The sequence below is a fragment of the Megalobrama amblycephala genome, linkage group LG20 (assembly GCF_018812025.1).
Source record: "Megalobrama amblycephala isolate DHTTF-2021 linkage group LG20, ASM1881202v1, whole genome shotgun sequence".
In the NCBI taxonomy this organism is placed as follows: domain Eukaryota; kingdom Metazoa; phylum Chordata; class Actinopteri; order Cypriniformes; family Xenocyprididae; genus Megalobrama; species Megalobrama amblycephala.
Window position 1 is genome coordinate 13359494 of NC_063063.1, and position 15773 is coordinate 13375266.

General features: G+C 37.3%; 1 protein-coding gene across 5 annotated transcripts; it reads left to right on the forward strand.

Annotated features, from left to right (window-relative positions):
- Positions 1-44: 44 nt before the first annotated feature.
- usp42 (ubiquitin specific peptidase 42) lies at positions 45-13701 on the forward strand. 5 transcript variants are annotated; one of them, XR_007181812.1, is made up of 20 exons: positions 48-378; positions 2025-2275; positions 2401-2607; positions 2694-2804; positions 3474-3573; positions 3716-3783; positions 5380-5450; positions 5546-5628; positions 5899-6010; positions 6266-6406; positions 6495-6595; positions 6703-6856; positions 6967-7602; positions 7717-7808; positions 8369-9301; positions 10724-10983; positions 11958-12133; positions 12424-12472; positions 12586-12650; positions 12740-13701. XR_007181812.1 is itself a non-coding variant. In XM_048169898.1 (19 exons), the coding sequence occupies exons 2-18, from the start codon at positions 2035-2037 to the stop codon at positions 12451-12453; spliced, it is 3411 nt and encodes a 1136-aa protein (XP_048025855.1). In that variant the 5' UTR covers positions 45-378; positions 2025-2034; the 3' UTR covers positions 12454-12472; positions 12586-13701. The 5 variants fall into 5 exon arrangements, 4 of the variants coding, with proteins under 4 accessions (XP_048025855.1, XP_048025852.1, XP_048025853.1 ...); XM_048169898.1 differs by having other exon boundaries at positions 45-378; positions 10724-10878; positions 12586-13701; XM_048169895.1 differs by having other exon boundaries at positions 12586-13701.
- Positions 13702-15773: the final 2072 nt, after the last annotated feature.

Consider the following 15773-nt stretch of genomic DNA (forward strand, 5'->3'; position numbering starts at 1 on the left):
ATGCCATAGCCTACCGTACGATCCACCAATCGTACGGTAGGCTATGGCATCTCAGTATCCACTATTAGACATTAAAATCTGCATCTACAATTATATAAATGTGTACGATACACTACTTCTCAGCATTTGTCCACGGAAACTGCTTAAATCGTTGTTGTAAAAGTGGTATTGCTATCCTTGTCGTCGAGTTGACAGCAACAAAGACATTCAACTGCCTTGACGGCCCTTCAGTAAGGCCACATCCACACAACACTGGGTTGGCTGACATTACGAAAGTACCCGGATGGACCCGTGGGGAAACTACGTCATTGTTCACCGCCGGACGCTCTTTGGATTTTAGAATGGATGAACTCATTTAAATTAATCATAAATTTACAGGTACGTGCATTATTTGAATTGAATATGATTTGTGAATGCTGCAGGTTATTTTTGGAGAGCGCGCGTTGTGTGGTTGCGTTTATTGCGTGGCACGAAATTGAAAACACCGGGTTTCGCAATGAGTCTTACGGCGGCGTTGCCTTCTCGGCCACGGCACCGGTGAATTTTAAATACCGTGCCCCTCCTTTCTACCCGTTTCCGATTAAAATCGAATTTTAGTTACTTAAAATGAGTAATTTTGTGTTCTTGGTGTCTGTGAAGGGACACAACACATATATCAATATCATTTTTTATTCACAGACAGGCTTCTGGAAGTGCGTGACCATGTTCATGCCGCGTTCCATCTGTATTGTTACGTTTAGCCGTTACCATGGCGTTTGTAGCTACAACACAGCGGTCTTTAAATCAGTCAGAACTTCTCACGCCAACAAAAAAGGCGGCTAGCTTGTCAAATTTCACTCACAACCATTTTGCATACTTTAAATAATAAGAACAATACATTTATTGTTAGTATTTCGTGTTTAAATAACGTGCGGCAGAGGCCTAACTCGCATGCGAAGCCTTTAGCCGAGCACGCCAAATAACAGTTGGCGGACGTGAGGAGAGAGTGTGTACTACAGAATCATTTCCTCCTACAAAATCACACACGGAACCGCCACTGTTGTTGTTAAACTGTGTTTTGAATGTCGTAGAGTCTGACGACCTAATCAAAGGTACACACATTTTATTGGGGTTTTATCGTGGAAAGTGTTGATATGAGAGTTTACTGTAAACTAGCTATCATGAAGTAGCCAAGGCCACGGGCCCATTCTGACGCTCAGCTCAGCTCAATAGATCAACACACCGGCTACTACACCAACATATTAGCGTATTCGATCAATGCTTGATTGACAGTTCACAAGGAAAGAAATATAGACCAATGTTGTTTTGCGTAATAAGGCTCGATTCGTGTGTTTGAAGTTAAACGTTCACTTATGTTTGTGGTAGTTTCACTTTTGGCGCGATGTCTCAGGCATTTAACTTGCTGTCTTTGACGTTTTACTAGTGACTTTTTGCACTGTATTTACTTATTACGAAGTTATCTATCTGAGGCTATGTTTCTATAAAGGGATGTAATTTTTAATGTTGATATAGACTATGTAGTCACGGTCGCGAAAGACAGTATTTCTTTTATAAAAAAAAAACGTAAACTAAGCCAAAATTTTACAGTATTGATATATAACATAGTAACACGCATTTATTAAGTTGTATAATTAGTAAATATCCGTGTTTTCCCACTGACCCCGTGCTATAACGTTAACAACGATTTATGTATATTTGGTCAGTTTATTATTTTTATTGTTATAACCTTTTTCTTTTAAAAAAATGTTACACGTTTGATGAATATATCTGTTTGTGTTTAAAACAATGTATTTTATTAGAAAAAAAGGGGAAAGTCAGAAGCAGTTTACACTATAGAGATCATTTCTAAGGAGCAAAGCGACTTTTTTTCTAGTGAGAGTTTTGCTTTTTCTTTCAGGTACCTGTTGAATTTGTCACTAAGACTAGTTTTATTTGAATCTGTGCCTTTTAAAACCACTTCACATGCAAATGAAAATCTATCCGTTTTGTCAAAAATGATTGAGTTGACGTCTGTTTTTCAACAGAAAATGAATAATGACCATAGTTGACAAACCTCCAGAGAAGTCTGACCTGGAGTCAGTGCGGTGCAAGCACTCCAGCTCCCTGACACCTTTCTCCTCCAGAGACATGGAGAGCAGTAGTTCGAGCTGGAGTGTTAGCCCTTCTGCCACTGAGCTTTCAAGGGCCAAGACTGCCTGTATGGCCCCAACTATTGGAGCGACTGTGAACGGTAGTAATAACGCAGCACTACAAGTCGAAAGGCCCAGAGAGCAAGGCAAGTGCTTGTCTTTACTGTTGATGTTAAAAGGCTGCTGTAGCACCACTTTTAAAGTACAACAGTAGGTTATGTTGTAGTCTTGATGTGTAATGTATGTCTGTTTTTCATTTGTATCATTGCAGTGATGACCAGTGGGGATGGCATTGCTCTTCCTCAAAAGGTCCTGTTTCCCCCAGAGCGGCTTTGCTTGAAATGGAACCAGGGCCACCGCATTGGAGCAGGTCTCCATAACCTGGGCAACACATGTTTCCTGAACTCTACCCTGCAGTGTCTGACCTACACAGCTCCCCTTGCCAACTACATGCTGACCAGAGAGCATTCCAAAACATGTAAGTGTACATGATTTTGCAAGATTGCACGTAATACTTGCCGTGAATTTGTTCTGATGTTGTACATGCTTTTTCTTTCCATGCAGGTCATGAGCCTGGGTTTTGTATGATGTGTACCATGCAGAATCACATCATCCAAGTGTTCGCCAACTCTGGAAACGTCATTAAGCCCATTAGTGTGCTTAATGAACTGAAACGTGAGTGCTAAGATTAACATTTGCTTTGAAATCATCTGACAAATTTACTGCGTACCTAGGGCTGGGCGATATATCGCATGCGATTCTCACGCGCATTTCGTCAGTAAAGCCGGTTCCCTGATTACCGCTAAATCGCCATCACCTGCTTTCAAATGGAGCGCCTTTTAATAGACAAAGCCGTAGTTCACGGAGAAGCCACGCAAAATCGCGTTCAGTATCGAAGATGAATCGACTTCGATAATGAACCCGATTTTGCGTGGCTTATCAGTGAACTACGGCTCTGTCTATTAAAAGGCGCTCCATTTTAAAGCAGGTGATGGCGATTTAGAGGTAATCAGGGAACCGGCTTTACTGACAAAATGCGCGTGAGAATCGCATGCGATATATCGCCCAGCCCTATGTGTACCTGCTAAAAGTACTTTTAAAGGCTCAAGTACTACATAAAAAACAATTCCAAATATTGTACCAGAACACTATCAATGCTAGATAAGAGTTGAGTGTTAAGAAAAGATAATTATCAAGGTTAAACCATTGAAGTTCCTTTTAAAAAAAAACAAAAACAAGTAAAGCCACAGTTTTTTTTTTGTTGGAGTTAAGTGCTAAGGAATGGTCTGGGAATGACAGTTATTTAGCATTGTCCACTGACCGACCTTTTGTTCTTATCCTCAGGGATAGGAAAGCATTTCAGATTTGGAAGCCAAGAAGATGCCCATGAGTTCTTGAGGTACACAGTGGATGCTATGCAAAAGTCCTGCCTGCCTGGAAACAAGTGAGTTCACACAATACAATTTTGTTTGCCACTTTACAAGCATTATAAGGCACGAAACAAACATCCCTCATTCATCAATGCATTAACTGTAATGACTGCATAACTTTATCTAGTTTAATACTGCTTTATTTTTTGTCGTCAGACTGGACAGGCAAACACAAGCAACCACTTTTGTACATCAGATATTTGGGGGTTATCTGAGATCCAGAGGTAGGTCATTAGATTCTTGTTTGTTGTGATTTGGTTTTGTAAGTTTAATTTAGAGTTTAATTTCACAATTTTATATCGTGATCGATCTTGAAGATGTCCACAATCTACTTTTCAAGCAAATCGTAGGCATTGTTGATATTTTATGTCCTCGTAGTAATGTTAAGATACAGCAGATGGCTGCGCTGACTGGCCAAATTATATCATGTGATTCATGTCTCTATCATGTGTCTTTCATGTGTGGTGATGCATTTGAAAAACAATTCAACAGCAGTAGTGATGTACAATGAATCAAATTTTAGTTTCGGTTTCAAATTTGGCTTCCACTGATTATGAAAACATGATAATAAAGATAAAATGATCATTGTGCTGTATGCCGTTCCTTTCCTTTTAAAGCGGTATGCTCTTGCCCCTCCTTGAAATCCTAAACTTAAAGGATTAGTTCACTTTAAAATGAAAATTACTTGATTTACTCACCCTCAAGCCATCCTAGGCGTATATGAGGTGTATAAGATGAACAAATATGGATATTTTTCTTACGCAAACGCATCTCTTCGCTTCAGAAGGCCTTTATTAACCCCTCTGAGCCGTGTAGAGTACATTTATGATGGAACAGGTGGTTTCCGTGCTTAGGAGCATCAGGGTGATTATTAATATAACTCCGATTGTATTCGTCTGAAAGAAGAAAGTCATATACGCCTAGGATGGCTTGAGGGTGAGTAAATCATGGGGTAATTTTAATTTTAAAGTGGACTAATCCTTTAACATCCAAATCAGTCAAATCACGTAATGTGACTGTCGTAAAATGCAGTGTACTGTGGGACATGCTTTATTTGAAAAAGTTATTAAAAGCGCAGTAAACTGCAAAAGAGACTGATCCCCACATGCTTTCTTTGTGCGCGCTGCGAGATGGAGTGGAACACGGACGAGCAAGTATACTTGGGGTTTCAGGCATGTGCATAAACCATACACAATGTCCATCTTAGTGAATATTTACATAAAGATTAGTCAGTTATATCTTAAGTGTCTTAAGTTGGGAAAGAATAGATGAACGGATGCGTGTCATTATATTAGATCAGTGCGTTCGGTCTTAAAGTCTAATGGAAATACCTGCTGCTGTCTGTGTCATTAATGTTAAACAAAAGACAGAAAAAATCACCCACTGCTCTTGACTGAATAACTTTAGTAGTTTTCATAAGAATCTGTGTTTTTAATTCATACAGTGAAGACTATGCAGTGTTTTAAAGTTTAACTCAGGGTGTGTTTTTAAATTGTGCAAATAGATAAGTACATAGGTTTGTTCAAGTCTGTATATTCTTTATAGCACATCTTAAAATTGGAAAGATCACGATTCAGACCGTGGATTGTGATTGTTTTATTATAAGATCGTGATCTGAAATTCTGGGAAGATCGCCCACCCCTAGTTTAATTTTATCCTTTATGAAATACACATGCTATGACAACATGTGTTGTCAAAAAGGCACCTTTAAATTTAGAATTTGTGGAATGATGGAAATTTAAATCTGTGCTCCAGCTTTCTCCATCTGTTGCTATGGTTGTTAATGGACATTTCTTTCCTTTTTTTTTCTTTTTTTACAGTAAAATGTTTGAATTGCAAAGCAGTCTCAGATACTTTTGACCCTTATCTGGATGTTTCACTGGAGATAAAGGTGACTTAATCTTCTCATCATTAATTATCTTGCAGTTGAAGCAAGTCATTTTTAGAGTGTTCAGTATTGGCAATTTTTTGTACGTTTATTTTCAGACGGCTCAGACACTAACTAAGGCATTTGAGCAGTTTGTTAAGCCTGAGCAACTTGATGGGGACAATGCTTATAAATGCTCCAAGTAAGTGTTTCTGTGCATATTAATACCACATCATTATATATTGGTCAAAAATGTAACCACAATTAAATTTTGCATATACATTCACCATACATTTGTATTCATTCGTTGCCCATTCTTGACAAGGGCCTTCTTTCAGCTGTAACCTGTTTTGGCTCATTTTTGTTTTTCCTTAATGGAATAATGCAATTAGAGACCAAAGAATTTGTAGTATTGTGTTTTTATATTTACACTTTCACTCAAGTTTACATTAATCCCCTTTTGTCTTGCCAGATGTAAGAAAATGGTTACTGCATCAAAGAGATTCACCATTCATCGAAGTTCTAATGTTCTCACTGTCTCACTGAAGCGGTTTACCAATTTCAATGGAGGAAAAATTACAAAGGTACACTGCATAAAGGTCATAACACAAACGTTTAGTAAATAATTATGTAACTGCTTATTAAGATCGTGGACAAACTGGTATGACTAGATCAATCATACGTATTTTTTGAGAGGTCACCTTAATGCATGATCTTTAATAGGACTAGGTCAATGTGTTTAAATGCATTAAAAATGTTTTAACAGCATTAAATTGTCATCGGTTAATGTAATAACTTTGGCAACCTTAATTAGGATAATTCTCCTGCCTCCATCACAGGATGTGAGATACACAGAGTACCTAGATTTGCGGCCATTCATGTCTCAGTCTCAAGGGGAGCCACAAATCTATGCTCTGTATGCTGTGCTGGTTCATTCTGGTTTCAGTTGCCATGCTGGACACTACTACTGCTACATTAAGGTAAGTCGTCATGTACAGACCTGCATCTTCTTATATTATGTGCTTACAACATAATTTATGTTTGAAATAATATGATCCTCTGTTCTAGGCAAGCAATGGGCAGTGGTATCAGATGAACGACTCCTCGGTATCTCTCAGCGATATAAGAACAGTGCTTAATCAGCAAGCATACTTACTGTTCTACATTAGGTAAAGGTTTAATTCACTTCTCATGACTCAAACGGATCATTTGTATTTCTGTGACTAAAGGGTGTTTCTGAAAAGTCTCTTCAGAAAAAATGCCTATTTTAATTCAGGTCACCTGATGTGAAAAATGGAAGTGACTTCAGCCAGATGAACCATACTCCAGGCCAGTCATCTCCACGACCATCCATTCCACTCAAGATGAATGGGCCTCAGTACACCTCCACATCCTTCATTGGTCCTCAGTTGCCACCTCATATGCTGAAGGTACTGCATAACACATTCAGACAAACTACAATGGTTCAACAAATCAGCCCTGAACTGTTCAACTAGGTTTATTTCTTCTCTTCACCTGGTCTTTTTTGTGTACTTTGCAGAACACGTACATAAATGGGAATGGTTCTTCAAAAGATTACCATGGTGGCTCCAAACCCAACAGAGGTTTCTGTGGTGTGACCAAAATAGGCTCTGGCTTATCTCATGCATCCTCTTCTGCATCCGCATCCTCTTCTACTTCGCTTGTTCGGCCCATGGGCATTCCTGACTCATCCAAGAGGCCAAAGTTGACGTTTCTCATTGGTCAGGGCAAGCCTGTGAGACCTGCTCAGACTCAGTCAAGCCCTAACTGCTCTTTATCTTCAGCCTCTCACCCTCAGCCCACATCCTCTAGCTCCTCAATGTCTACCTCAGGCTTCCCACAGGTCAAGCAGGTCAATGGAACTCACACTGGAGCTTCTTTCTTGGTTCCTTATGGTCAGGAATCATCTGAGGAATCCGACCAAGAGGCTGGAGCCTTAGAGAATGGATCAGCTAAGCCTTATCTTGCTCCCGATTTAAGCAATGGGAATGGGGTAAAGGATGATGCCCAATCCCACAATTCCAGTTCACTGCCTCAGCTTACCTCAATAAAAAATGGATCTAATGGCTTTCATGTGCGTGAAAATGGATCAGAACCTGCTCACAAATCTCAGAATGGCCTTCCCAAAGCCAATGGTTTTAATCATACTGATAAGGTACAACATTTTTAACTTTTATTTTGTGGCATGTATATTATTTATACAGGCTTCATATTTTTATCTGGATATTTCTTTATTAAAGTATTACTATTTATTCTTTTTTTCCCTCAGGTTATGGGCACTTCACATTCTTCATCCCACATTTCTAATGCTTCTGATAGTTCAGAACTGAAATTCAAGTGTGGAAACAGTGAATCATCAAGGTGAGATGCACAACATGCTTTACACAGTTGTGATTCATAAATTCACTTTTAGCCAAGGTTATTTTAGTAACATTTGCTAGTATTGACTAGCATTAATATTTACTAGTATTATAGTATTGATTAATATTTTGATTTAAGCTTTTATTTTTGTTTGTTTTTTTGTTAATTTTTTTTATTTTAAGTTTTAGTAGTTTTACTACTTCAACTTATTTTATTTCAGTTAATTTCCTTTGTGACTTTTCTAATTTCCGTTTTTCATCTAATATTTAATCAGCATTTGTTCCATTTAAAGAATATGATTTTTAATCATTTTAATTTTAGCTAACAATAACACTGCTTGTAGCATTTAATTTAAAAAAAAATTTATTTAGATAAAATACTATGAAATTTTAATATCAACAATTTATCAATTATCGGCCACAGCATGATACTTTATCAGCCAAAATTTTAATATTGGTATATCACTGGCTATTTTTATTTATTTATTTTTAAGCATTATCAAGTTTCTGATATAATAATAGCAATAAACTTTCTTTGGGTTTTCTTTATTCATTCAACAGCTCCAAACCGCCAAGTACTGATGACCAACCATGCTCCTCACCTTCAAACAAAAAGATGAACCCTCCTTTGGAATCTTTATCTCAGTCTGGTGCACATGTAGAGTCTGCACCTCCATCTAACGCCTCATTGGTCTCAAAGACTGCAGAAACTGACCTTCATGGCCAGACAGCTTCAAAAGTTGAGTCGATTCAGAGCCATGCCACCCATACAGCGACTGGCATGTCAGACGTTCAGGTCAACAACAGTCTCAGCCTCCAAATGGGTGATGGTCAGACAAGTCCACACAGGTTAAAGGAGGTGTTCAGGTACAATGAAGGGGAAAGCAAAGAGTCAAAACCATCACACTTAGACAAGTTTGGCTCTGGAGATGGACAGAGGCCGGGTGAGGACCGGAATAAAATTTTAGAGCGGCCACAATTTTCTTCAACCCTGAAGGACAGGGACCGGTACAGACACCACAGGGAATACAGCGAAAGAAGCCGGAGCCGCTATGGGTACAGCCATCGAGATAGCCGTCCTATTAGAGAGTGCTCCTCCAGCAGAGACCGGCATCACAGAGATCGTGAGGTAGAGAGACACTGGGACAGATTCTCACATCATCGTCGAGAGCACCACCACTCCCAAAGAAGACCCAGAGAGGAACGCAACTGGAGTAGAGATAGGAGGTTTGTGAGTGAATCTTATCGTCCTTCTGGATACCATAACAGGGATGGATATTCCAGTCACAGCCATCGTGGGGTGGAAGGTGCCCATGGAAGAACGGCCCATGCAGTGAACAGTTCAAAGGGCAGACCCTCATCTTCCCGCTCTCCCAGCCCACTGTCCGGACATTGCAAGCGGAAACGGAGTCCGTCGGTTGATGCAAGAGAAAGCTCAGATGAATGCCGAGTGAAGAAATCTAAAAAGAAAAAGAGAAACAAAGACAAACACAGGCAAGTCATACTTGGCTACTCCTTTCTTTTGATTTCGGATCTATTGATTTATTCAACAATGTTTTGAAAATGCTTCTTTATATTTTTTGATATTATAATAATATTAATAATTTTTTTTTTAATTTTATAATTTCCTTATTTTAAATTATTGTTGTTATAAGGGAAAAAACAAAAAGAATTATTAAAAAGGAAATTCTTGGAAAAATGTCTTAAAGCTGCAGTCTGCCATTTTTCCTCTTTGTCGCCATCTTTGTTTGAAACATGCGATTGCAGTCATATGCGGAATAGTTATCGGTACGTGGGTTGTGCATCGGCACGACTCTGCGCGCATGAACCTAATGTTTGCTGTCAATCACTACACCGCTGTGGATACTGTACTTCAGAATCACAGATTCTGCGTCTTGAAAGTATGAACAATATAAGAATTTTCACTGGAAAATATCATCTGAACAAGTAAGTAACATTTCTGCCACTTTTGTTCTGACCAACTGAGGAAAAAAGCATTAGGCCTATAATAAATCATGCTGCCAATGGTGATTAAATGTAACGATCGCTTAGCTCGGATCACATCAAACCGTGCAAATTATTATTACTGTTTATACTTTGTTCTCAAATTGTTAATGTTAACAACATCAGCATTGCGTGACTATGCGTCTCAATCAGCTCCATAGCTCCCTAGGTCCTGAATCCGTACATCATGTAAATGAATGTGGCCAATTCCCTGATCAGTGCCCTGACAACTGAACTAGGGAGCTGATTGAGATGCACGCTATGAGTATTTAGTGTATATTAGTGTTACCTGTAGATTTCAATTTCTGTAGCCACTCCACAGTCCGAAGTCTTTTGCTTTTTGACTACGGGTGAATCACGGATCCGTTGCCACGGATGATTGTCAGTGTCAGATTGATGTTTAATTAATTCAGCTGCTGTAAGATCAGACTATAAATGATCCGCTACAAGCAGCATCCTCACATGATAAAACCGACTTGCCTGGACTCCTTTTTCTGTTTACGGACGTGACGTAATGACGCAAAGATGAACGGCTGCATGCTCGAATTTCCCGCAGAAATCCACCAGGTCGCTCTTATTTTAAAACATTATTACAAGCTTACCTTTGTAAATCGGGCTAAGATAAGGAGATAGTTTTGAACAATGGCTTGTCATGTACTTGCTCAAAAATTGATTTTGGATCATTTTTAACCAAAAACATTACAGACTGCAGCTTTAAGTAAATTTGTATTATTTCTTATAAAATATTTTAACAGCTGCTTCACTGCTTATTAATATCTGAAAAACATTTGAAACTTGAATTAAAAATGTATTATTAAATTTTGTCATTGACTATTTAAATTTGGCTTTGTGTGAGAATTGAAAACAAACAAACAAAAAGACTAGTTGATCATTGTGACTTTCTGCTTATAGGCACTCAGAGAAGGATCCATCAGAGGTAAATGAGGATAGCAGCTCCAAGAGACACAAGAAGAAGAAGAAAAAGAAAAAGAGGAGGAGGGAGGATGAGGACAGGCCTCACACGGGGAGAGACGTCGCTCTGAGGCGGGAAGATCGTGATTCTAGAGGTAGGAATGGTTCAGAAAGAGGAAGTCAGCACCACAGCTCTGCGTCTCTTCACAGCGTCCACCGACACCATATGAAGGACCAGCAACACCTCAATGGACAAAAAGGTGCATTATTGTTAATAGCTTAGACATCAGATTCTGACTTGATGTCTTATTGAATAGAACAGATTAATAGCAAAGACATAAATGTTTCAGGACAATTTAATCAGATAAGTGTACATGTGAAGCATACTTCTGATTAGCACTTTTTTACAGATTCAGGTCACAATGCCTAAATCAAAAGGGAACAATAAATGATTAAAGAATCATTACATTGTTTTTGTGTGTTTAGTTTTCATTGTGACAATAAAAACTAAACACATTTCCCCCAAATTATCATTGCCAATATTATAAGGGTTTTTTTTGTGTGTGTAATGCTCATTTTCCCTAATGGTGATTTTATTATTGTTGTTGTTTTTAAAAATTAAGCTTATTTTTTTTATTTTTATTATATAAACAATATACAATTTTATAACATTTGCAGTTATAATTGCAGGGTGGAGTGCTTCATTTTCACTAAAATATATAAATTATTAATTACTTAGTTCTTAATATTACAAATAACCCATGTAGTCTTTATTTGCCATTATGTGCCAATATTTGATTGTTTCAAGACCCTTTTATACATTATATAAACAGGACCTTATGGAGTAATAATATGATTTATCTGGTTAGATGCAGAAATGGCAAATGTGTCAGCTCATTAGGACAATGTTCACCTGGTGTTTGGTAAACTTCATTTGTGATTTAGATTAGGCTTCTTGACTTTTGACATTGCACTGGTCAATATTTAGTATTGACTAGTACTACTGACTAGTACTGACACTGAATTTATCCGGTAGGCTGATGGTATCCTCTGATGCATTCAGCATCTCTTTGGTTAAATTGTTTTGCTAGTGATTGACTACAATTTACAATCTGGATTTTTCTCAGAAACCCTCTCCAGGGTCAAATACATCCCGTCACACATTCACACGTAAATGACATTTGTCAACTAATGTATTTTGTTTAAGAATTTTTATTTTTATTTTTTTCTACAGCTAATGGCCTGAGCTGTCACAGTGGAAGTGAACTTGATATTTATCATACTGGGATAGACAAAGATGTGAAATGCAAACATTTTGATCACACTACCACTGTTGACAGCACAAAGACACTCTCAAATGGAAATGGAGATGTAGATGGTGTCTATCACAGGACCCTTTCAGATGTTGAAGTGAGTGCACTCTCTGAGAGGACAACTCTCTATGACAACTCAACCACAAAAATACAGTTTTCTAAGCAAATGTAGCCTATATATATATATATATATATATATATATATATATATATATATAATATATATATATATATATATATATATATATATATATATATATATATATATATATATATATATATATATATATATATACACACACACACACACACACACACACTTTTTTTCTTTAAATATGTATTTTTACATATACTTGCACAAATCTGACTGATCTCTGGTTTTCACAGGAAGTCACAACCTTGTTAAAGGGAAACTGATTTCTCGATCACACTTTAGGTAAGAAATCTTTTTTTTTTTTTTTCCTTTTTTTTTTTTTTACTTGTGTAAGAGTTTGTACAAAAGCTCAGCACTAATTGTCTTGTTCCCTTTCTATTTTTTTTTTTTTTAAGACTCTGAAAACCACCCATGCAAGCATGTGAAAGACAGGAAATCTACAGCTACAGTTCCTGACATGGTGCTTAACATTTAGAACATACTGTATTTTTACCACAAAATGGAATTTTAAAGTTGCATTATTTTGTCTTTTTTGTTTTTATTTTTAAGGCTATGGATTTTTAGTACACTGTACATAAACGAACTTTGATCATGAAAAAGAATTATATATAAAGTTAATATATGCGATTAAAACAAAAGCCTGGAGCTTAACATCAGAATTGCTGCTCAGACATACAGACTCAGGATTTTCTCACTTGTGAAGATGAGACAAGCGCTCCCTTTAAGGATACAAACCCGGGAACGACAAGAACATTTATATGCTGCATTGGCGGAGAAAGACTGCTTGTCTTTTGACTTCAAGTTATGATGTCACCATTTTCACATATCGGTTGAGAGAACTGTCTCAAAGGAGCAGCCTTTGCTATTGCTACATGTGCACTTACATCACAGTTAACCTGGACACACTTGAGGACATAAGATGTTTGCTTTGCTGTCTATTGTACCTCTCCTTTTTTAGCATCTCACTGTATTACTCTCTTTCTGAAATTCCTCAATCACACCTATCTAGAATGCAATTTCATTGCATCTTTTTTTGTTTTTAATTCTCGCTGTTTAGTTTTCTTGAATCCGCTTTGATTTTAGTCATGATAATACTGTGAATTTAAGTTGAACTGTACTATCAGTTGTTTGTTTTTGGTCCTGTATCAGGAGTTCAATAGAGACACTTTCTGTAAAGCCACTCGTAATGTAGACCATGTTCTCTGAATGTTTGTCAACATTGTTTTTGATTTTTTTGATTTTTTTTTTCCTTCAGCAAAATGAAAAAGACATGACAATGGTTATTCAACTTCTTCATTTGACTGTAGCATGTCAAAGTAAATGTATACAGTGTACAATATGTTGAGTGAGAGGAAACGGCCTTAATGTCTGAAATTGTAATATTTTCTCTCACTATGTTTACAATATTTTGTTGGAGTGAATGAACATGTATGTGACAATGAGAAGTGTTTGGTTTTGTAAAGGATGGGGTTTCCTTTTTACATATAAAGAATGACTTGTGGGATTTCTGATTTGTGTGAAAAACATCTCAATTGATATTAAGGTGCAGTGTTTTTGTTTTAGCTACATGGTAAGATAACAGTCACAGCTTATTGAAACATATACTTTCACATTTTATATACGTCTACACTATACACCAGCAAACCAGGCTAATAATATTTTATTTACATTTCAGTTATGCTTATGGACAACATACTGAAAGCAGCTCACTATAAAACCACCCAAATCAGTAGAGTGCAGACTATTTGTAAAGCAATAACATGTAAAACTTACCTTAACCTTATTGCTATTAAACTAAAGCAAGATAGCTCCCTAAATACTTTTGTTTAATATATATAACACAGCCCTCCACTAATATTGGCATCCTTTATAGATATGAGCAAAACAGGCTGTTTATCCTCTTAGTGATAGATTCTGTATGGAGAAATTATATTAGATCAAAGTATTAAATGAAGGGGTTGCCAATAATGTGTATTTTATAAAATTATGCTTTTTAATTAATTTTCAATTATTTAGCTTTAGGTTTTTTGTAAATAAATTTAATAAAAGGCTGAGGATAAACAGTAAAGATCCCCCCCCCCCCCTCCCATTTTTATTAACTGTACAAATATTAAAGGTGGACTATGTAACTTTTTTTGTTCTAAATGAATGTGAATGAGTCAATACACCATCCGTTTCTTCTTTCCGTGTTTTTGTCTTAACCTGATTCACTATGGTACATTATCCCCCGGTTTCACAGACAAGGCTTAGAATAAAGTGCATGTTTGAGCTGTTTAAACTGAAAGAAACTTGTACTGACATATCTTAAAATATGTCACAGGCACAGGCAGCCATTGTTTTGTCTCGAGATGCACACCAGTAATGTTTTTTTTCTTGTGTATGTTGATCAAATCTACTTAAATATCCTAATTGAACTAAGACCTTATCCCGGTTTAGGCTAAGCCCTGTCTGTGCGAGATGCTTTTCGCGTGAAATTGCGTATTTAAAGGTGCTCTAAAGTGATGTCACACGTTTTTAGGCCAAAACATTTTTTGTCACATACAGCAAACATCTCCTCACTATCCACTAGCTGCCTGTCCTCTGAACACACTCTAAAAAAACACGGTCTCTGTAGTCGCCACAAGCTCCGAAAACGGCAATAAAAACAAACTGGTCCAGGCTGCACCAGTTTGTTTTTGTTGCCGTTTTCGGAGCTTGTGGCGATTACAGAGACCGCGTTTTTTTTTAAATTTTTTTACAGTGTGTTCAGGGGACAGGCAGCTAGCGAATAGTGAGGAGATGTTTGCTGTATGTGACAAAAATTTTTGGCCTAAAAACGCGTGACATCACTTAGAGCACCTTTAATGTCACTTGTCCATGAGTGTCTAGGTGGCTACTTTGACGCATGTGGAAGTGATATAGGTTAGTTGTCACGACCAGCGAGAAAAATTTAACATGGAGCATGCTAAATCTCGAACCTCCAGGGAATCACCTGCTGTTGTTTTTTAAACGCCAAAAAGAGGAGTGTCTGCTTGCTAAAAAGAAAACGCGACAGAGCTGGTAATACAACGAAAATAAATTTCATTTGGCTTGACTTTTCGGAGATGGCGAGAACTGAGGATTTTTTATTACTCAACAGGTAAGTTATTTTATCGAACAGATAAATTGCTATATGTAGCTCTCTAACAGGGTTCATTGTAAAGCATTATCTATTGTGAATTGTCATTTCACTATAGTTGTTGTAGCGATATGCTGGAATTTATTTTCATGGAAGTACCGTCACCAGTTAGTCGGCTTGACATCTCTTAAGCCTAGTAGTGAATGTTTTATGAGCAGTAGGATAACTAAATTCACCCGCAGTCAATGCATGCAGTTTTGTTTTTAACCGCTAAAGGGACAGGATCACTGAATATATATATTATATATATATATATATATATATATATATTGTAGTATTTAATTGTAGTATTTGGCAGAAGGGACAGTAAACCAGCCAAACTTTGACCCCTTTCTGCCACAGCTGTTATAGTAAGATGAACCTGAGAACTACCAGTTGATATACAGGAAAGCAGAATACAGAAAGCAGACCTTTGTTTGAATCTCA

Coding starts and splice junctions, on each gene's coding strand:
- usp42 (XM_048169895.1), top strand. CDS start 2,035: ATGACCATAGTTGACAAACCTCCAGAGAAGTCTGACCTGGAGTCAGTG. Junction 6,857..6,966: donor TGCCACCTCATATGCTGAAG/GTACTGCATAAC, acceptor TGTACTTTGCAG/AACACGTACATAAATGGGAA. Junction 7,603..7,716: donor GTTTTAATCATACTGATAAG/GTACAACATTTT, acceptor TTTTTCCCTCAG/GTTATGGGCACTTCACATTC.